At 43.6% G+C, this 23038-nt stretch overlaps 1 protein-coding gene and 1 long non-coding RNA gene across 6 annotated transcripts in view; one reads left to right on the forward strand and one right to left on the reverse strand.

Moving 5' to 3' along the window:
• The window catches only part of LOC111245633 (uncharacterized), a 35933-nt gene extending 14229 nt beyond the window's left edge, over positions 1–21704 (reverse strand). For both annotated transcript variants that reach the window (XR_015321234.1, XR_002671406.2), the window contains exons 1-2: positions 21408–21704; positions 12368–12620 (exon numbers count right to left, since the gene is read on the reverse strand). This is a non-coding gene — a long non-coding RNA (uncharacterized LOC111245633). The remainder of the gene's footprint in view (positions 1–12367; positions 12621–21407) is intronic.
• Positions 1–23038, forward strand: part of bma (SCY1-like protein bma) — a 136405-nt gene that overhangs the window by 70049 nt on the left and 43318 nt on the right. For 3 of the 4 annotated variants that reach the window (XM_022794239.2, XM_086980291.1, XM_086980290.1), the window contains exons 15-16: positions 12414–13995; positions 18327–18722. In XM_022794239.2, the coding sequence (XP_022649974.1) occupies positions 12414–12534 (121 nt within the window). In that variant the 3' untranslated portion in view covers positions 12535–13995; positions 18327–18722. Of the gene's footprint in view, positions 1–12413; positions 13996–18326; positions 20307–23038 lie in introns of those variants that run through there. The other variant, XM_086980293.1, reaches the window with a different exon arrangement.

Consider the following 23038-nt stretch of genomic DNA (forward strand, 5'->3'; position numbering starts at 1 on the left):
TTGAATGCTCTGCTGCCAGTGAGAATCTCATCCTTTAGAACTATAATAATTATTGGATAGGAGGAAATCTGTAAAAGACACCAGGTTTTTGCAAAGGGCACACAACTGTACTTGCTTTAAGAGTCCCGCCTATCGATGTGTACAGATTTCTACACTTTGAATAATTGCAGCGTTTCTGTCACTGATGATAGAAGCTTCTCATTGTACTGCTAGTGTGTGTGCAATTGCAAACCTCGAAAAGCCGTTAGACGACGCGACTTTATTACTTGTTCGTATCACAGTTCGATTTGGAATACGTGGAGATGCGTCAAGCCGCATGATCTTGCAGTAGAATCCGCTTATCAAGGAAGGAATGGGCATGATGATCTGGTAACATCGATGTTCTGACGAACTCCTCGAGCACATCTCTAGTATAAGAGTGCGGCAGTGTTGAAACAGTTTGAGGCTACACTGCTAATATGGAAACACGTAGGCCACATGCGGCGAATCATTTGACTGTAGTAATTGATATTCGCTCATGCAAACCCGAACGAATAGCGGGTCTGGCGCTACCCCTCACTTACGCTTGATTAATCGCAGGCTTTGGAAGTAGCCCTTAGTAAAGGCTGATAGTTTCGCTTATGGAATAAAGCTGATATACACATATACCTACTCAGCATGCGCCGCCATTAAACTGGCGGTTAACAAATCAGCTAATCGATGGATCATCCCACCAAACCGGCAGGCGACCCCAGCGGCGTAACCGCGATGATGCTCCCGCCTCATTGAGACAGACGGCGACGATTTTGAATTTCACTCAGAAGTCTTGGAAATCAGACCAACTCGCACTAGACACGTAGCAGCTTCCCCGCACATGCCTCCCGATCAATCCTTGTTCAGCCCGGCGGTGCCTCCTTTGTTCATACTCGCCCCCGATACTCAAACAGCAGTGGACGATGCACCGACGGTTAGTAAAAAAAAAGGGGCGGGTAAAGATTAGCTCGTAGGACAGGCTTGAAAAATAAGCTGAATGACAGCGATCAGCGACAAATGATTTGGAGGAACCGGACCAACGTCAGCACCGTCACTGAAGCTGTCGTCGCCGCCAATTTAAAGGTGAGCATCTGGGGATGGGTATTCCGTTCTCTAAGTCCCATAGTCTCCCGATATGCGACAGTGTACATGTTCACGTTCCTAGTTTAATTAGTGATTAAATATTAGTGTTGCTAGTGTGAGTAAAGTATGAAAAGGAGCGACTGACTAAGAAAGATAGCTCTCGTCCATACTCTTCGATGCCCTATCCTTTAAGGCATAGGACAAGAGAAAAAGGAAAAGCAAGCAAGCGAGTTAGACTGTAATTATCGTCTTATTAAACCAGGGATGTTATTACGTGACTTTGCATAACCATACATCGGCGAAACGTGTAGTGATCAAATCATCGTAACTTGCAGTACAATCTTATCGGATATATATACGTGCGTAACGGCATACAGTGGAATGGCAGTCAAAAGAGAACACCTGGACTAACATTAGGTCAAATAATTAAAATGTTTAACGTTAACGCACAGTATGGGGTATCTACATGGGGTTCCTACGTAGTATCAGCTACAACAACGTTTGTTGTTGTCGTTCAATGCATACTAGTATATCAGTGGAAGTTGTGTATTTTTATACAGCCGTATCTAGTGACAACATGCAAATTGTCCATGCTGCGTTATACGCAGTTCGAGCATACAATTTGTCTATAAGGCGTCAGGTGGACAGTAAAACCACCTGCTTCTTAGAAATAGCCCAAGATACCCGTCGTGCATGTGTTTCGTGTTTCGCTATGCTCATGGTACGTCCTGCTCTGTCCTCTGACAGCAAGGGCAGGTCAGGTGGGCAGACTCAGCTTCTACGGGTGCTGCCTCTGGTCGCAGACTTATTCTTGTCATCCTCTTTTTGTACCATTTTTTTTTCCCTCTATAACGATGCCTTCCTCAATAAGGGACCGCAATCGGGTAGAGAACTAAGAGACAGTAGATAGCTGCGGCGATGGTGCTTATGGCTACGGTAGAAAATGAAGTAGTTAGGAATAGAACTGGGCAGTCGTGGCTTATCCGGCCATGAAAGGACCCAGCTATGCACCCTATCAGAATTCAATGACCCGCTGGAGCATTCAACATGTATGTTGGAGGAAGTCGGCCGGTGACAGCTTGTGCCCAGCTGCCGGGCGAACTGTGAGAGTTACTAGAGCCAGGAGCTCTGCGCCGCCAGACAGCTGCAGTTGTTGAGCTTTGGGGATTTTCTGGGGGGAGGGGAAAGGGGGTTCGAAGGATACGGGAGACTTCCCTGGGGAGAGAGGCGTTAAGAGCTGAAAGAAGACCACCACCACCAGGTGGGTTCAGGTGGATCATGCCTTTTTCCTGTCGCTGCGCGGAAGGGAAAGGGAAGATACTTTAGGTGCATCCCAAGGAAAAACTGGGCCAGCAGGTAAACGGGTAATAGTAGTAGACGACTGAACCGGCAACTATGGAATTATATGATTGCCTCTCGCAGAAATAGAACGGATAATATACAGAGGGCTAGCACTAACACACCTTGACAGTATTGATAATACCAATAACCAACCAACTGAATCAACCTGCCTGTCTTTTCTAGCTTCCAGTAAATTCCTCTTACCAGTCAGCGGGTGGAGTTAGTTAGAACGACTCCATTTGCTGCCTGCCGGCAAAATGGAGGTGAAGGAGACCTCTCTCGAGTTAAAGGAGAGGGTCAAAACGGCGTAGGTGGCGCCACCGTACAACATGGCTGCCCCCGTGGCCGTGACTAGCCGGAGTGGAACAATTGTTAGCTAGACAGTTTAATCTGGGTGGGCGCGGGCCCGAGCGGTGGCTGGTAGGGCCACGGCCGCCGGGCCTCGCGGCCACCGCACGCCAACAACATTATAGAAAATAGATGGAGGATAATTATGACGACTGCGACAGAGAATACAGTTGTGAGTGACAGTTGCGCCAACCCGCAGATGGCACGCTGCAGCTGCAGAGTGAAAATATAAGGGAAATGTGAATTTGTGTTGACGTGTGTCAGTTAACGAGCCATAAAAGCAACACATGCTGATAGGATACTATCACCACAGGGCACTAGAGAAGCGCTCGTTGTCCCAAATGCAATGTGGATACGCAATTTGAAGTGTTGTGGGGTGACGATTATGCATGATAATAATTATGACACATGACATAGAGATTATATGGTGATAACGGAAAGGTACGCCCACCAGTGCTGATAAAAGCAAGTGGTATCAATATGTGAGAAAGCGTGGCTGGTCTTGTGCTAACAGTGACAACTACGCTACGTTATAAGATGGGATAATAGTGCGAACAAAAAAAAGAACGATGAAAAAGAAGGAAAATGAGAATCTGCTGCTTTTCCCCTGCCCACTGTTGACCCATAGATCAATTAGCCTAAATAATGGGATCGTGGAGTACGTGCTCAAAGTGTATCTGGTGATGATGTCATTCTGTGTGCGGTAGCCAGTCAGCTTATCATCGACCGACCCAACCGGATTTTGACAACCCGGCCCCAGAGCAACGCGTGATGCGCGATGGATTGCCGGAGAAGAAACAAACGCCGTATGACATTTGACGCGTGACCACGTAGCGATAAGTAGCGAACGATGAATGACGTCACTAAGCACTGACATCCCTGAGTGCTAGCCAGCGCATGATGATAAAAGATTACTACAAATTAATAAACGACTCGTTAAAAACGAGTTGCCCTTTTATGAAGTAGCACTAGCTGCCTATCTCCGCGTATTTGCAATCTGTCAGTATATCAATCTCCCGCTACCAAATCTGCTGATCGAACTCCTGATCCGAGCAGCAGCAATAGTAGTAATGGCAGCATTGGTCGTAGTTGAAAGCAAACAATGGAACGATCGGCAACCACCGCGAGCGCAGCCGCATAGCTGCCCCTAGTATTTTGCCATCTTCACGGCGATAGACGGGCGCTGAGAGAGCGTAAGAGAAAGGAAGCCTGAACGATCGGCACAGAAAGGTGAAGGGAGCGAATGCAGCGAGCTGCCAAGCGATAAAGCCCAACTTGGTGAAAACAGCAGCTGGGAAAGGAAGACTCGGGTGTTAATAATGCACACCATTTATGCCATTTCGACTGGCTGCCGCGGTCTGTGTACTCTGCCGGGTCTGACTCGTCTAATTCTACTCCGTGTTCCCTTCAAGCGTGGCCGCCACCCGTAAGAGATCGCAGCTTGGTGGCTACAGCTTCTAGTTCCAACCGGCGTCAGCTCCCAGTACCCCCTTTTTCTGTGGACCGATCCCCGAAGAAACGAAAGCTCTCAACCAACCATGGTCGCTTGCATAATAGATCTACTGACTCTACAACATTGTGCTCAATTCTCTCGTTCATCTGAAGCACCAGCTCTTTCGGGTAAAGCATTTGTTCGGGACGGGAGACACGAAGGAAAAGGTGCAGCAAAAAAAACCCTGTACACGTATATATAATACTGCTTATTATATCTGCCAGCAGATTCGGGTAGTATATCATTATCCTATTATATCTGTATATATTAAAGCAAACCAACGAATAATAGCCAACGTTAAGCTGCTGTAGTAGGGAATTCGAGCCTGGCTCGTTTATGGTGATCCGAGCCAAGCTGACTAGGTTCGCAATGAAAAGTTAGGACTTAGGCCTCCGATATAGATTACCTCTGCGATTTAAATCGAGCGTAATCCTTTCCGAAAAGGATTTTAAATGGATTATATTACTATGATATATCAAGACCGATGAATAGGTTGCTCCTCGGAGGACTGCGAGAGCATGTACCTGCATATAACGGCAGCTAGCCACCGCTACAGTGTACCCTTGTTAAGCTCGATGAACTACTAATGGTTGGTGTTTTCATTTACACTCAGTTATTTATTACTCTGAATATATATGCAGTCTTCGTAAACTCAATTCAAGGCCACACAAGTGCACGTATATATACAATGAATACTCTGACTGCGTGCTAAATTATTTTCTTCTATTTTTCATGTGCTGCAACTTATCATGGCTTTTCACGATATTATGCAGTATACTCTAAAGGCAAAATCAATGTTAGTGAAATTGCCTTTGCTAGCATTTGGTTAAAAGACGTTGTATTACACTTTATTAAGGACCTACACGATCTCGTATTGGCTATCTGTCCACTGGCATAGACGACTACTATCGACTATTAAAAAACATGGAGGCTTTTTTCCTGTATCGGAATTCCTATTTAATAGTTGAAGGTAAAAATTCAATGGTGAGATTTTGGGGTCGTTTGAGGATCTAGCGTACACTACCTGATTTTATACACTTGATTTAGTGGGACTAAATTCATCCACTTCAGCAAAATCTCTTATGAATGAAAGCTCTTGCCTATTTCGAAAGGAATAGGAAAGTTTTGGATACTAACAGATGTAAGCAGTTTGCGACATATACAAATCGAAGCTCTCCTATAACGATTGGAAGGAAGTAAGATCCACGTTGGCATTTTTCCCTAAAGTTAATCTTTAAGACTGAAGTGAACGCGTTCGTTCTCTAAAGAACGGAGCGTAAAATCGATAGATCCATACCGATTTCTCTTACAAATAACGTATAATAATAATATAAAACTGTCCCAGACGCTTTTCCTGTGCCAGATAGGCAACTGTCGTGCCTGTCTTTTGCGGAAACGATGTTCAGATTTCGTAACAAGTCGATACGAATCTGCGCTACTGAACAGGTGTCGTCTTGAAAAGCCAACATACAATCATCCAGGTCTTTCCTTACATCAAGAGCACGCATCGATAACAAGATAGTAGCCTTCGGGAGAAGTATAGAGGACCGCTCGTTTCGTGCGTTTGTATGTTTGCACTCGCATGCACTACCCTGCAAGCCATTCCTCCTCTGACCTCAGAAACAAAAGGCTGATTATATGCTCTAATCTAAATAGAGTAGGAACATTGGTTGTTCAAAGGAGGCCAACTTTATGGCCCATTTGTTCTGACGTTCGACGGTGGAAGCCAGCTACTGCTGATTGCTGGCTGACTATTGATGACTGTTGCTATGACTGTAACAGTCTGTATCGTGATTAGAGATACACCACTTTAATATATCGCTATAAAGATTAGAAGAGGTAATACTTTTTAGATTTTTCGAAGTTCTACAAAAAACTATGGATATTATCGTTACTGCTGCATACAACGAAACGTGATGGGCAAAGGGCGGACGCAAAACTTATCACACTACTTAGCTTAGTATGTAGTTTTGCGCAGCCTCGGTAGTGTCTTTTGCGAATCTGTTACGATGGTGGTAATAGCGCTGAATGAGCTAGCGTCAGCGTGTGCAGCAGAAAGGCCATGCATCGCATTTGCCCACAGAGTGGCGACCAGCCTATTTTAATCTCGTCTCATTATGTGCAGTTTTTATACGCCTTATACGCAGGTATAAGGTAAGCAGCTAAACGAAGACCCGCCACACTAAGCCCTCCGTGCGCACGGAATTAGTTGTCAACGGCTGATGGGCGGGTATGGCTGCAGTGGGCCTTTGCTCGTGAAAGGAGGTCCTGATCAGCCTTCAGTTAAGATGTGCTAGGCACTACCTTAATGAAAAAGAAAGATTTTTCTTTTACCAACTAACCTTTCGCTATTGCCACTGTTGACCATATTAATCGCTCTTGTTTATCGTAACGCTAGATGATTACAGAAATCTATAGATACATCAGCAAGTACTTAAAATGCTTACTGAAGCTACTATTTAGGCGCTAGCGATAACTGTGTCCCTAGCTAGATAGCGACTCTGTATCATGATGCACATCACATTCGTTGTCTAAAGCCAAACTATAAGATCCTGTGAAATGCCAGCTGTTTCGCTCATTTCCTGTCAAAGTGGGCAGCAAAAAGGTAAAAATCGGTTGGCTGTAACATTGAAATAAGTTACTTACGTCGAAGATCACTCAATACGTACAACTAATACATATATATATCTAGTAGTTGGCATTAGCTGGGGTTCTCGGAAATGCTATCGACAGACTTTTAAGTCAGAGTTATCTGCATAGATTGTCGAAGACAGATATTTAAAGCTGTATCATATCACCGGTCGCCAACTACGAACTGCTGCGTTCGTAATACGTAAGCTTAGCATCTAATCTTATCAGTCGGCAATGTCTACCTCTGTTCCTGTTAGTTGGCCTTCACGTATGCCGGTATCTATATAACATCTAGCCAAACACATGCAAAACGGTCAACAATGTTAAAGTTTAATCTCTTCACATTGTGTAATTTGCATATTACTCTGCAGGTCGGACGAGCTTCTTCTGCACAAATCGTTGTTTGCATTTAATGAGGATACAATTAGTTGAAGAAGTATATTCTAATACGCAGACACGTAGCGAAAGTTTTTCTATTGTGCGAAATAGAATTAATTTACATACCCACTTATGCACGATGTACGCTCTTCCTTTTATTCGTACGTAGACGGTTTGATACTCCTTTTTGCTGCCCTTTTCGTCTCCCGAAATTTGTCTTCGTTCATCTCTGCAGAGTTACCCTTTAACGACGGGGTTAAATTATCATTACTAAACAGCCGATTCGAGTACTAATAGAGGAATCGGGCATTAATCGGCTGTTTACACTTGCCTCGTGAGCGTCCTTGTCAGATCCTGATCAAATTGAACGGAGCCACCGCAGCAGCAGATCATAGGGCTATGACAATCGCTATTAGCGTCGATTCAAAAAAATCGCTAAAGTAACGCCGCAAGAGACCAAACGAGGGCTAAAATACCCGTGATATATTAATGGCGAACATATCGGCAGTGACGAGTATACCCAAGGTCCCCCAAGCATCGCCGCTACAGTTACCACCTTGTAGGGGTAGCAATCAGACGAGACGTTGAAGAGGAAAGGTGTGTAATTTCCGACGAATGCAAGCTAGTTTTGAAAGTCACTTTTTGGCACACATGCCGCGAGCTTCTAAAAACGGTTTCGCGATGAATTTGATGGCTGTCTGCTGCAGCAGCACTTTTACCTCGAACTGATAGACAGGGACAATAGTAACGATGGCGCAGTCGTTGTGCTCGTGCTTATTTATTGGACCGGTTCGAAGCTCGTTCCCGTTCACTTGCTACCGAAAGGTCTGCTCTGGCGACTGCTATCTGCTCAGTAGGTCGAGGCGCTGCCCGAGTCCACCGCACTGCTGTTCCAGATCATCTTTCGGAGCAGTACATGCTTGCCATCTGTGGGTAGGTATCGTGAAGCAAGCGTCTGGCAGGGCGACACGGGGACGTAATTTGGAAGGCACTTACACCACTTGCTCCGGATGTTTTTACCATTATAGAAAAATGCCCCAGAAAAGGGCCTTGTCGATGTTCCGCCTCGTTAGATTTGTGTAAAATATGATTTTAGTAGCACTTTTCTTTTCGCTGTGTAGCCATACGATATTGTCGCTACCCTTTAATTCATTAGCTACACGGAATATTTTTCTCTTCCGTTCCCCTCGAAGTTGACGGTTTCTCTGGCAGCGTTTTAGTACGCTGATCACCAGCGTTCCTTCCGAGCCTTTGTAGATAAGAGAGTGGAGCTGAGTGGCGAGGAGGGTTCAATATCGAGCGCGATAGTTTGCTCCAAGCGTATCGATATGAATTTATTATTCTAGGAAGAAACAGCGACGGACGCCAGCGAGCAAAGAAGAATTATGACCTTATATGAACGTTGTTCATTATCTAATATGTTTAGCAAGTGTCCTTGCCTCTGGTCTATACGATTCGTCTGTTACTCGAAGTACACACACCCACATATGTTAATCCTAAGAGAACTCAGCCAGTCTGCACATAGTATACCACTTACCTTATAAGAGCGTTTTCTCTAAACACGCTACCTTTAATTGTTGGCGTCTGTATCAGGCTGAGCTATTGTAATTGACTACAATAAGTTTGTGTAGGAAACGCAATATCTTGCCATGTGGTGGCTTTTTCGTCTGGCCGCATTTGTGGGTGTTCACTGAGCGTACCTCCCGCCACTAAGTCAACGATTGGCCCATCTTTGACTGATCCTGTCACTACTTGTAACTGATTGTGTTATTTTTGTTGGGCCATCTTCCCTTCGCTGAACGCTTAGTCCCGTTCCTCGTACGTGCCCCGCTTGATGCCTTTCTGTGTTTGGAATATGGACAGTGCTGGCACTACTATGTCTTTCTCGTAGAACCAAGATGATAGAGACGGCCGTCAGCGTTGACGCGACATATCTAAAGGGCCTTGTCCCTACGAAACAGGGTTTTGGGTTTACAAGATGGCGGGATCAGTTATACTGGGGGGGGGGGGGGGTCTGCATGGCCCAAATTCCCGGGGACTTTCCGGGCAACGCACGTAAGTCTTCTTAGAGAGGTATAGCTAGCCATGGCTTGCTTTGGCTGACAGCGTTCGCTGAGCCGGCCTTGCCCGACCTCAAGCGGTAGACCCTAAACTACCAGCAGCTTTTTTCGACCTGCGTTAAGCCTCACACTGTACTGCAGCCAACTCACCGCCAGCCGCAACAGATACCACGATGATATATGGGAGAAATTGCAATCCAATTTTGCGTTCTTTCCCTCCTTCTTTGTCTCGGCCAGTGCCTTCGATACGTGCACCGTTAAGCTGCTGCTCTAGCTTTGCTTACTCCAAACCAACACGCTCGGAAATACTTCCTTCTCCCATCAAAGTGTTGACTTGGCAGACAGTGACTTTGGCTCCATTTGCCTGAACAGGAAAATACATAAGTTACACGTGGCCTTTATATATATACATATATATATATACAGAGCAAAGAATGTCGCATTTCATTGCGGACAGCGGGACTCAGCGAAGCAGCTTAGATCGTCTTAGAAATCGCACTCTGCCGAGAAAACGACTTGCGCTGCATAGCAAATACTCAAAGCGATACGGATTCCGTAAATGCGCAACCATGTACAATCTACAAAGTGGGCCTGGGATATTCGCGGAGCGTAGATATATTCAAAAAGAAGGCACAGCTTTTTTCAGCCCCGAAAACAGTGTCATAGGGCAGGGCTGTTTCAACGAAAAGGTTGGACTCGCGTAAATACCCGTGTCTTCTTGTCAACATACCATAATATTCATTATGTTCAGTCGAAAACGCGTGTCGAAAAGCTACATTTTTTTAAATAAAGAACATGTTTAACCTCGAGCATTGTTTACCTCTTTTGATCTGCCTCCATTCGCTGGAAACTGTTATTTAAACAAATGCATAGGATAATACAAACGTTGCCACCAACGAATAGAATGCTTGAGTTGTCATGAGTTCACCACTATCACGAATGGGAAGGGCCAAAGTGAGGAGCAAATTAAGGCAAAACAACAGTTGCAATTAGTGTTATGCTATTTGTGCTTAATTGTCGTTGACTTTTGCCCAACAACCTACGAAGCGCCAACAGATGTCCGCCTCTTGCCACATGCATGCAGGGTGAAGTTTCATAATTTTCTGATGTAACACTTCGGTTTCGAGTACGTCGCGAACTTCGCGCTTCAGTGCTGGCTTGGTTGTCAATTGTAAGCTAAGCTTGTCAATTAAGAGAAACGTATGCATCTTCATAACTTTAAGTAACTGAATTACGTGAATACGACAAAGTAAATCGCCAAAGTTTCACTTCTGCTAGAGGGCTAGAAGCTAGCATGATGTGATGGCAAGCATCAATATCATGTGGGCCATCTCCAAGGTATCATTCTCCTTATATTCAATTCTTTCAAACCCTAAGCGTGGGCCATCGGATGTTATCCTGCCCTTTCGAAATTATTCGAACCCCCTGAGCGATGCGTTTGATTCGAAATTTGCCGATAAATATCAGAGGCAATTGCACGATTGCTACAGCGCCTACGAGAAGCAAAGTTCTGTGAAATATTTATCCCTGGATTCAACGGTTTTTGCCACAAACATTCGCCAAGTACCAGATCCTCTTAATATTATCCCTTTGCTTATTTATCAAATTCGGGCCAAAAAGAAGTCGTCCTCGAAAAGTAGAGCAAAACGAAGAGATGTGGTGAAGAAAAAGTAACCTCTTTATTTGCTTAGTTCGTCGATGGGGAATCTATGCTATAGAGCCAAATACCAAGATACACTAGAGTAACCGAGATCGTTCTTTTGGTTGACTAAACATCTAGTAAGATTTGCGCTATTTTTTAATGTCACAACAACTGATCGTTCCTTAACTGTTCCTCTATGTATTGGGATACGATTCAAGTTATTATTATTATACATTATATCCTATTAATATTCGAAACAAAAAGGACTACCAGTGTGACTTGACATTGTATGCTTGATGCTGAAACGTCGCACTGGACTTTCGCAATATGGCCGCAATCGACAACTACGAATTCATGTTTAATTGCGAGCTATAATCTATATACAGGGTTTGTGTTGTCTAATTCAGCAAAACCTAAACCATACTATCAACAAAGTCGATTATGTGAGCAGTCAGCTTTGCAATTAAGAAGCACAGAGGAGGACTGAATACGGTAAGGTGGTTCGTGTGGGCCACTGAACAACACCCCAAGGATTATAAAAATGACCTATTTTTCGTTCCGCCTGCATACTAACAGTATCAATACGCTCAATGACCACGCCCCACATTTCCGGGTCGAAAAGATATTTGAATTTGTTTATTTCTTTAGAGTACGCATTTCGTTAGCGTTCATTTCTGGGTCTTGAAAAATGTCTAAACGTAAAAAACAGGTTGTTATGATCGTTGAAAATAGTGCAAACTGCACTGCGGCAAAAATCGTTAAATACTGTTCTATCGTAGTCTCTCTTGACAAAATAAAGGTCACTTGAGCTATTCGGTAGGCCTGGAGAACCTGAAGGGGCAACTGTGGTATAACCAAAATATATTTATATACACTGGCGATCGTAACGATCAACTCGAATAGCGTGCAGAATTGCGACATTTGTTTCGAAACAACGTAATCAATATATTTAACGGATTCGTATGAGGAGGCGTGTTACTTGAACGGCATTACTGTTAGGGTCACCTTAATATAATATTATCCGTTCGAAAGGATTCGAGGAATTTCGGTGTGCGGATCTGCCAGCTACGCGCAATTCGAAATTCAGCATCGGCCACCTCATAATAACCTTAGTAAACGGGTGAGATGAGGGGCTAAAACGTTGTATAATTAACTCAGGGCTGGTAACTGTATTATATATAGATCGCTGATTAGCTAAGGAAGCTGTGATGAAGCAGCTATCGGGTTTATGGTGGGCTAGTTTTCAAAATTAATTTTTTTTACTCCCAACGGTTTCCACAGTCTAATATATCTATAAATAATTACCCTATTATGATTACTGTTCTTTGATCGTTACGCTATGCAAACGTATTGATTACTCAATGAGCATTGAATCATTACCGATTTTTGTTGTCTTCATTTCGTGATTGTTCTGTATCGTTTTCAGTCGAGCCAACATGAGACGCTACTCGGCCGCAGCTGTTTGCGGTGCCGGACTCCCTAATCAGGCGTCCTCCTTCCTTCAGCAAGTGGGCTCAGGAGTTTCCTCGTTATTTTCCAGCAAATAAACGCCACTTCCACCACTGCTATGATCCATAGTAATAGTAAGATTCACTTCAGGAAGGCAGAAAACGAATTATACGTGGTCTTGGCGCTAATCACAAACCGACACAACAGAGAAGGCAGTAGGACTAACTAAATGAATAGATAATTGAGTGCCTACCAAGCAAAGAGTTCACCAGATGGCCAGGAAAAGTAGAAAAAGTTCTGCGCAACTACACCTCACAAATCGTCCGCCATGTCAAGCATTAGTACCCAAACCTTGCCGCTTATTACCAAACAACTAATGGACCGACAAGTTACCAACATATCAACGTATCGCTAACTAATCGCTGCCCGCTAAAAAAGCTTGCGCACGAAACCAGCAGTCATCTTCGACGGGTATCGTGGAAACGAGTCAGTTTGAAAATGCGCGGTCATGAATTGGCATACGCGATGATAGACTGATGTTGATAATAGTTAAACTCCACTTCAAAATGGAAATATTTGTTGTACCGGTTCTAGACATCATTGTGCAATCGAATAATCTGATAGAAACGACCAGACGGCGGGAAGACTATGCGGCAACTATGTTATGCGGAAAAAATAACGTCTAAACTAACTTAATCTATTCTTCTTAAGTTTCCGACAAGAAAATCGTCTAATAGACAATATGATGCGTGATAGGCTGATGATTAGTGGATGTTCCTTTCGTCAATTGAAGATGGCTACGATACTTCATCCTGTGCAGTGCTATCTCTTCGTCTAAAAACCAACCGCGTACGCCGTGGTCTCCTGTGTCAAAATCGAACTCCCCAAAAACAAATCTCAAATAGAAAAAACACGGGACGATTGAAAAAAAAAAACTAACAACTCGATTCCTCGCTACGCAAACGTCAAATCAAGGGCAACTAGTAACGCGCGACATCTTATCTTCTGTCGTATCGAAATTAATTTGCCAATAATTTCGCTGCTTTTCTACCGTTTCGAACCTCTTTGCCGCATCCATTTCTACTGGCGAAATCGGCAGCCTGGTGGTAACGTTGCAACCAGTTTTGTCATGGATCGAAATCGTCGAACGATGAACAAAGCAATCGACGGAATTCGTTGGTCCTTGCCCATTTGTTGACCCGCGTAACAGAGTGGTTCACGTAACTACTCGTTACTTTGCGCTAGACCCATATTGCAAAGCCTTGGCAGACCCTTCTTCTGTTGCAACTCTTTCTCCAAACTTTGCGTCACAACCAAAAGCCGCGTTAGCAGTACAACAAATCGCAGTGACGCGTTTTATGTCTACAAATGCCGCATACATCGCAGTGTTAAACCGGTATCATTTCGTGCTGTGGCCTCAGCAGGACTCATCGAATCCGACGAACCACTGACGTCTTCTACGACTGACACCTTTTACTTATTCATTTATTCATGCGCTGCTACAACGCTGCACAACGTCCCAATTGGAGGAACACGAGGGATCGTTATCGAACTCAAGGGTACGTCCTATTTTCACTTAGTTGTCCACCGTGCTAATAACTCGTACGATATTAACAACTCGTAAGATGTATTGTAGGGTTTCTAGTGTTTCATCTTATAACAAGCATATTTAAATTCTGTGCGGTATAAATACTGTTAGCTACAAGCGAATCCGGCAGACTTTGCCGGATTTGAAATGCAATCATTTTCGAAGTACACACCGCCATAAGACAATATTTGGCTGTTAAATCCTCCAGTCTTTTCGAAGCTTGCCATAAACCAGTTGAGTTTACTCCAGGAGACATGAGTTTAGAAGGAAGAAGGCCTTTTAGTCTCAAAAATTAACGCTCAGTGATTAAATTCTTGCTTCTTGAAGACCACAGTGCTGCATAACGAAGACTAGTGAAGACATTAGGGAGAAAGGCCTTAAGCGAAAGCACCGTACGTGAATAATGCAAACGTTACAAGAACAGAGATTAGAGTGTTGAAAACCGGCGAAGGTATATCGAGACCCGAAAGGCAAACATGCATCGCCGTAATCGAGGGAGCTTTTCATGAAAACAGAGCTTTGAGTTTAAGGACTCCGTCGATCAAAGCTGTCGTGTCACAGAATTAAGACTCAAATACTGTAAACCGGTAACCTCCGTGAATTGACTCCAGGTTCATTGAAAGTCCTTACGAGCAACTTGCAGAACTTTAATCGACATTAAAACGTGCCTGGAACACGCGGACGAGGCATGGTTCAATCTTTACCGCCAGCTGAAGACGGTCAAGGCAAGAAAATGTCGTTACCCTCTACGAAAATGTAGCTGCAATGGACTTCAGGCAATCTGCTGCTATGAGATATTTGGCGAAAATGAAACAAGGAAGGCAGTTAGCCATCTCGACTTCCTCAAGAGATTCATGAACCGTTAGTACGGCGATCAAAAGCACCTAGTCTGGTTACTTGGTGACAATGCTAGGCCTCATTGTCAGGTCTCAATTACTTCCTAGATCGAGTAAAAAATATATCCAATGTTAGCTTTAGTTCTTCTTATTCCTAAGTCTGTTTGATTACTGAGCTTCCTATGTTCTAAAAAGGGTGATTGGTGGACAATTATACCCATTGTCGATTTACTTCGAGCAGCCATAGATAGAGAAATAGCACATGTGATATATATAAGGAATTATCCAGATACTATTAGAGCACTGGCGCGGGTCTGCAAAGATATGAGAGAGCAGTTTTAACACTTATTAAAACTCATAATTAGCCCAACTAGTTTAAAAGATATTTAATTTTAAAATCTGCCGCCTGTAATAGCTCAAAATAACGCTTGAATATTTGCAGTGATTCCTTTACTGGTTATTTTTACTGCTCTTTTTCATACTGTCAAAAAATTCATTCTCTAGCAATCTCTTTCTGCGAAGCCCGAATCCCCCTACGTGATCTGCATAATGTCAACCGCACAGATTAGCCGCTTCACTTAATTACGAGAGAAGAACTTAGGTAGTGAGGATTAGACATCATTAGCGCCCTTCTTCTTTCAAATTGTTCTCCCCATTCAACTATCCCTAAGCTTTAATGCATTATCTTAATTAACCCTAATTTTGTTTTTTGCTTTTGGTTGTATTAACTAAAATAAGAATCCTTTTTTTTCGCTCCCAAGGCACATGGAGAGCTCGTAAGTTGCGCTACCTTCTATCGGCTTTCTTAGCAGTACTATTTCGTTCCGCGAACAAACACCAACATTAGCCTTTCGAAGGCCATTTCCGATTGGTCGTCTAAGGTCATCGTCCGGCTGGTATTGATATGTACGGGCACAATAACAGCACAACTAGTGTGCATCAGGACTAGCTAACGACTTCTTAGCTATCACGAATACTCATTTTGGCTTCCAGCCTCAGTGTTTTCTTCCACGTTGACTACGCTTCCTCGTTTCAATTCCTTAAACCGTCTCAGGAACGGTAAGGCCGGCGCAACATGCGAGCCCTAATATAGAAACTAGCGAATGGCGTGTGCACAAAGTCCCTTTTCTATGGACCGGCAGTTGCGTAACGGCGGCTGAATACGCTTCGATTGCTTGTTGTGAAGCGGCAGTATATTGCAATATGCTTCACGGCGATGGCGCGATGCTGCACGTTGTAGCAATGATAATGCAGAATGATAACGAATCAGTTCCACGCCCCTTGGTCCGCCTGCGGGATTCAGGCGATAGTTGCTTGCGATGTTCTAAATCCTAGTCGCAGCTCCACTAAACGTGTTTATTTCCATTAGCGGCCGTTGCAGCAGTCGCGTTCCGGCATAGGAGATAGAATGGCGCGACAAGGATGCTTGGAGGTAGATTCCCTCGATTCCAAGCTCTGCCGCCACTACCGCCAGCTCTGTCCGCCGCTGGTTCTCGTCCAACTATCGATTCATCGAGCATCGGAGCCCCAGCCCTGTATTCTTCTCTTTCTCCGAATTTCCCCAAAAGTCCGGTCTTCGGGTCTTGCGGGCCATGTTTCACATCTATAATCTGTTTTTCCTGGCATTGTTGGCTTCTTTAGTTCACGCATCCGTTCTCATTTCCAATACTGAGGCTCTATTGAAGCGACAGACGGTTGCTTCAACCTCCTGCTGTCCTCGCCATAGTCATCATACACATCGGCCGCGCCTTCGCTAAGGCTCCTCTCATTTACTCTCGACGTCCTCTTTTACCCTTAGTTAGCCTCACGGCCCTCTAAAGCGCCCCTATTTTATCATTCATCCTCCATCCACAAGCCATTTGCTACTTTGGCGAACGGACCCCGCTTCAGTGATTCCCTTGCCACCGCCGCCTTCACGCCGTTCACTTAGAGGACTGCAATAACAGTAGCAGTCATCGTTGCGGTTAAATGTGCAGAAACAATGATAGCCTTTTCACAGAAGTGCTAGCTCGTTAGCAACTTCTTTAAATCTCGGCTTTCTTGAGCTACGATGGTGCCGCGGCCGTACTGTGCTGCCTCGGATAGCAGCGGCAGCAGCGCAAAGCGACAAAATCAAGAAATAGAAACGCAGAAATGTCAGATTGGACGATCACAGAAGTGGAGAGGCTTTAGTGAACAAGTGCTTTTAGTTAGGCACAACTGGAGAGTGCGATGAAGTAAAGTGGGAAGCACCGTTACGGCTTGCAGTAAAAAGATGACAATTACTGGGCCAACGGCTGGAGGATGGTTAGCCGACCGACCAAATTGGGTGGATTAATTTTGATTTACCACAGCAGCAGCAGGGTACGTTACGGTAAGAACGGCAATGCTACCATTACTAGCAATGGTAACGAGCGCGGCAGGGGCCACGAAAGATCTTTACGATGCTGAAAGCTGTTTAACTACCGCCAGTGACAGAGGAAGCGAGGCACTTTGCTATTATGGAGACCGTTGTCAGCATCGCCATGGTCACCATAATCAAGATCAGGATCATTCTCGTCAGCCTAACCGTCGTGGCACAGCCACTAGAGGAAAATGACTTTTGTCCTTCTCAGTTAAGGTTGATTGCGCTACTGCGATCCTTGATTCCTACCTGCTGCCAAAGACCTGAGATACGATGAACGCAAAAACGGTAGAAAACTTCTAGGAGACTTCTTAGCCTTTTGCCTTGTGCATCTCCGACAGAAGGCCACTTATCGTCACATCAGACCCATTGTAGTCACGTCTATCGGCTTGTTTTCCAGTAACATTCGAGCAGCTCTTAGTCCTCGCTGCTGCTGTTTCTTTACCCATGTACTTTTCCAATGCTGCTACGCAGCGAAGTCCACGAATCCAACGTTGGGATGTTTCACCCTCACTTCCTCTGGCCCGCATCTCATCGAGTGCCGACATGTCTGCTAAGGCTCGTAGTAGGTCTTTTTTTCGCCGATTCGTCCTCAAAAAACTTCAACGCCTTAGCACTCGACCCTACCGAGGCTCACGCTCTCCTGAACCTAGTCTCTGCTTCCTCATCCGTGTGGTGATTGGTTGCCGCCAGTGCTACTGTTGCTGTGCTATTGTGATACTGCGGCAATCTTTCCGAATGTGAACGACTTTAAAATAGTCAGGTCTGCTAGTTTGCGTGAGTACTACAGCTAAGTAGAAGTAACGTAAGGTCGGACTGAACGTTATATGGCATTGTCGAAACTAAACATTGCCATCTACTGCGATATTGTGTGTAGTTAACGTGCCCTATCTTTCGATAAGGATTCACTCTGCTAGGAGCTCTCTATCTTTGTTTAGCTCTCTTTTTTGTTGGTTTCCCGCTGGTCCTTGCCATGTGTGTGGTCTGTGATCTCGCCACTTGGCAGCCTTCTATTGGCCCCCACCGAAAGCCCTTTTTTCTCTCTTCACCTTTTTTCATTTATTGGCTGTATCGTTTTCGCAGGCAACTCGCAGTCTTTGTCACGACAGCGGCATCGATACCAATATCGACGACAGCATCTATGCATGCTTCTACTTCTAGTGCAACCATTACTACTTCACGATGACTACAACTGCGGTGCCGCGAGACGCAGGGACGGCCGGAGCGGTATACGCAGCAACAAATCGTACCCGAGAGGAACAATAATCAAATAGTGGCATTGAATCTCGCGAGTTGCCGACCAAGACGACAACAACAACTCGTCGTACACAACGTTGAGGGCTACTACGATGGTAATAACAACAAAACAAGCTCTATCGCTGTATAAAACTGTACCAAGACGCAAGCGGGACGTAAGCGAATGACCCGAAACCAATCGAACTATTTACAGTAAAACGATCTGCAAAAGCAATTGATCAGGTACGAAATGCATACGAACTCACTGGACTCGATAGCTGAAGCACAATCGTCCTAGGACAAATAGGAGCTTGTCGATGCACAGTAATGGATAGCACAAATCATTAATAGCAATCGTCTTGATTAAATGATAGACACAACATAAGTGGTCCGTGTTATTTTATGTCCCATAGTTACTTTCTATATGTTTTAAAGAAACTGACGTTGTAGATCGCTAAGACAGAATAGCTAGTGATTAACTGTGGGGCCGTGATCAATCGGAAGTGCCCAATTACCAATTTCGAAAATACGAAACGATCCTCCTGAAGCACTCCGGAACAGCCTTCACGAGCTTCACACAAAAAAAACAGCAGCAATCGAGCTAACAACTAATCAGCCAACAGGCGGTTGCCAGCTCGCCTCTGCCGGTGAGGGCAATTACAGCCTACGACAACAGTAGCATGACTGACCTTCCGACCGCACCGACACGCTGTTCTAGGTCCACCTTGAAAATATTTACAGACCACTGATGATATCGATGTAAAAGTAGTATATTTCATGCTGGGATCAAGGCTTCTTTACCAGTGCGTATGTGACTATGGAAATTAGGCAAGGATTGAAAAATACAACTGGAACATTGCTCCGAATTGGGCTGCCGTTTTCAGCATTTGTCTGCCATTGATATACCGACTACATATCAGCAGTTTGTCAATACGCTGCGGACCGTGTATAATGTCATTGGATATAGCTGGTCCTTGCAAAAATCGGGCAGGCCATGGACGCTAAAAATGAATCGCTTAATACGACAATTGAACGATATTCAAACAAGTCGAACTCTTGTCATTACGATATAGCACGATATAGTATTATTACTAACAGGCGTTGAGTACATTGCGAAAACAGCACTGCGTTAAAAACGAAAACAAAATAGCATAATTTAGAACAGATTATACATGTAAATTCCGCTGGTAACCAATGACATAATAACACAAATACTGCTATTTATATAGACAATATTTAGCGATAATTAGTGCTATCGAAGGAATCATTACTAGAATATTTGTTGTTGACGACCACAAGTAGCTGATTTCGAAAATATGCGAGCAAAATGAGAAGAATGTACATTCAGACTCCCCGAACCGAACGATCTCTGTGGACCAGGTCAGGTTGAGGCGGTGTATTGATGTCTCGGACATCGGACTTCACAATGGTTGAGGTTTTGCTAGCCAAGCGAAACTTCTGTCGCTGGAACCAATAGCAACTACAGTCATAGAGGCAGGGAGAAAAAGATTCCTCTCTAAAGCACCGCCGAAGGTGTTTCCACCGTTTCTCATAGAACCACTAGCGGTCTTGTCAAAGGCGGCATATAACCGATCAGGTCGTTCGGAGGATTAACACATTTACTAGAATTCTATTTGTGCTCTTACTAATAGTACACACTCATAAGCATTATACTTGTTACTTGGTCTGACTTCTTCTTATCCTGGCCATCTATCTGAGAACGATTCAACGTAACACTTCGTAATTGGCATATAACGTAGTAATAATATTTTTCCGACAATTCCCCCGAACGTAATCATTCAAGAAAAATAAAAAAATGTTACGCAACTTAGCTTTATAATTCTTAACTTACTAAAAAAAAAATGCAACCAATTGAAACAATACAAAACGATCCACTAATCGGTTACCCAAAAAGAACGATCAGGATCAGTCACTATGAAATGGAAAAACGAGATAGCATAAGGAAAACTTTAGCTCGATGTTACATTGGTATCAACAATAGCAGTAATCAGAAGATTTTCAGAAGAGAAAGCTACTGGCCAGGCAGAGCAACCATACGAGTAGAAACTAAGCTCGGATCAGCTGAATATTTCACAGACAGCAGACTAAACAAAACACAAACGAATAACAAAAACAGCTATTTATTAAAATTCTAGCAATATTATACATAATGAAGCATAGCTGGCTAGATCTATTTAAGAGTTGTTGTTTCTCTATCGATGTGTGAGAACAGTCAGGATCACTTCCATTCACCGTATTATTAGCCTATTATTACCAACAAAAGAAACCATGAGAGTAATGACAGGCTTTCGTTATAGCTATTGTTACAGCAATATAGCAAGCATTACCATTGATAACAATAATAACGTCACTAAGCAATGTATAACAAAGCCAGTGAAACGAAGACAACATACACACTCTGTACAAAGCAGCAAAGGTGAGTACAATAATGACAATACAAGATACACAATTCCATCAAGTGATAAACGTAATAACAATAACAAAAACGAACGGAATATTAGTAGGGTTGATACTGATGATCAAATCATCGCCCGAACAGAGAGCAGGAAAAAGTATTTGTTGCTGGACTTCGAGGTAGAGGATGACAAACTGAAAAATGAAGTTCACAATGTTAAAACACAATGTGTTCGCAACAGAGAAGCCCGGAAAACAACAAACAATCATGTCACCAGCCAAATTAACAATTGCATAAACTTGAATATGATCAACGGCAATTGTATTAGCACGGTCAGTAGGATCAAAAGAGGGACACAATCAACAATCAAAGCAGTTGTAACTTAAGGCTGCGTCAAATAAACTTAACAACATTAATTAATGTCCGAGCCACTGATCACGGTTCAGAATGACATCACAGCTAGATATCATGCCTTAGCTGAACAGTTCTTTGAACGCTTCGAAAATACTTACATTTCCCTACTACACTTCACCAAAGCGACCTCAGTAGGCAGGTGTGAAGAAACCTACTGATAATGTGTCCGTTGATCTGACTGCTCTGCGGGTGACATCATGTCGTCTTAAGCCTGCAATACGAGATACAATGCTAATATACATGTATCTATAGAAGATCGCCACTTCTGGTAAAGTTATAATGATTGAAGTTGACAGACGAGTTCACTTTTCTCCTCGTCCTATCCAACTTTAAGTATTTGAGCAGACACAACAAGGATAATGACAACAAAACGAAATAAGACATAGAAATATCATGTTTACGTATTGGCGTCGTAGTCCATAATAAGACAAGACCGAACGCAGAAACAGCAGGAAAATCCAGCAGTGCTACGTACTGCCAATTGTAGCACATTCACCAAACGGTCACTGCAAGTGTAGTTGTCGTAATGTGCACTCGAGCCTACCACCCAAAGCTTGACTCTCGTAGGGAGTATAAAAAGAAGATACGCGCAAAGGTTTTAGCAATACAATTGTATTGGAAAGGGACAAGCAAATACAATGATAATACAAAAAAGACCAAAAAAGCTGAAAGGCTTGTTTTCAGACGGGCCTGCTCCACGTGGTGTTGTATTAGACTACGCCAAATCGAATACCACTTTATGTATCAGACAAAGAAGAAGCGCAGCTAAACATGCGAAAACTTTTGTTTGGGACAAACAGCAGGGCCTTGTCTCAGGCCAGTATGGCAAACGCATTATTAGCACTCCCTATAAGAAAGAATGCTAGTAAAAGCTAAGAAAAAAACATAATTGAAAAACGAATTTGATCGGCGAATTACGTTTTTATACGACGGATGCCACCAAGAGTACGGCTGTATGTTATGGAAGTAGTAGCATGGCGACCGCTATTATTTATTATGATGATGGTGGATGTGTGTTCGGTCACCGCTAAGATGGCAAGCAGCAATTCGCGCGTACGCTGTATGTATATATATATATATATATAGTAACGATCATTCGCGAGTTCCGTCGACAACGCCATTCAAGAATATATGAAGATGCAGATTTAGCTATGGATATCAACGTTAAATCATAGAATAACGAGTGGACTACATGCGGGGCTATGTGCACCCCCGTGGAAAGCCATAAGGCATTTTGACGCGCAGAAAACAATACACAGACACAGTAATAATCAATGAGGAGAAACATTTCAGATAACTCGGTAAATCTTATAGACAAACGAACGTATCTACTACGGGCAAAATAGTAAAGAAAAAAATTATGATATTGATTGTGGCCCATGCATGCCATAGGAATATCCTAGGGTTTAAAGGTTTGCACACACAATACAGTTATCAATCAGGGCGAAACACGATGGCTATTACGACAAATGGGAGCAAACAAACTATATATATATATATATATTAGAACACAAATTGAAACACTACTTAAACCACCTGCTTTAGATAAGATACTCTGCGAATGGCGGCCATTGTAAATAATCAGGTGTATATAGAGTTGCTTGCGTAGGACGCGTTGCTGATATATAAACTGATGAAACTTAATGTTGGAGATGATAAGGGGACAGCGGATAATAAGCACGAAAAATAGTGGCGGTGATTAGTGGACAACACTACCTATTAATTATAT

Source organism: Varroa destructor, unplaced genomic scaffold (genome assembly GCF_002443255.2).
Source record: "Varroa destructor unplaced genomic scaffold, Vdes_3.0 BEIS01000002.1, whole genome shotgun sequence".
NCBI lineage: Eukaryota > Metazoa > Arthropoda > Arachnida > Mesostigmata > Varroidae > Varroa > Varroa destructor.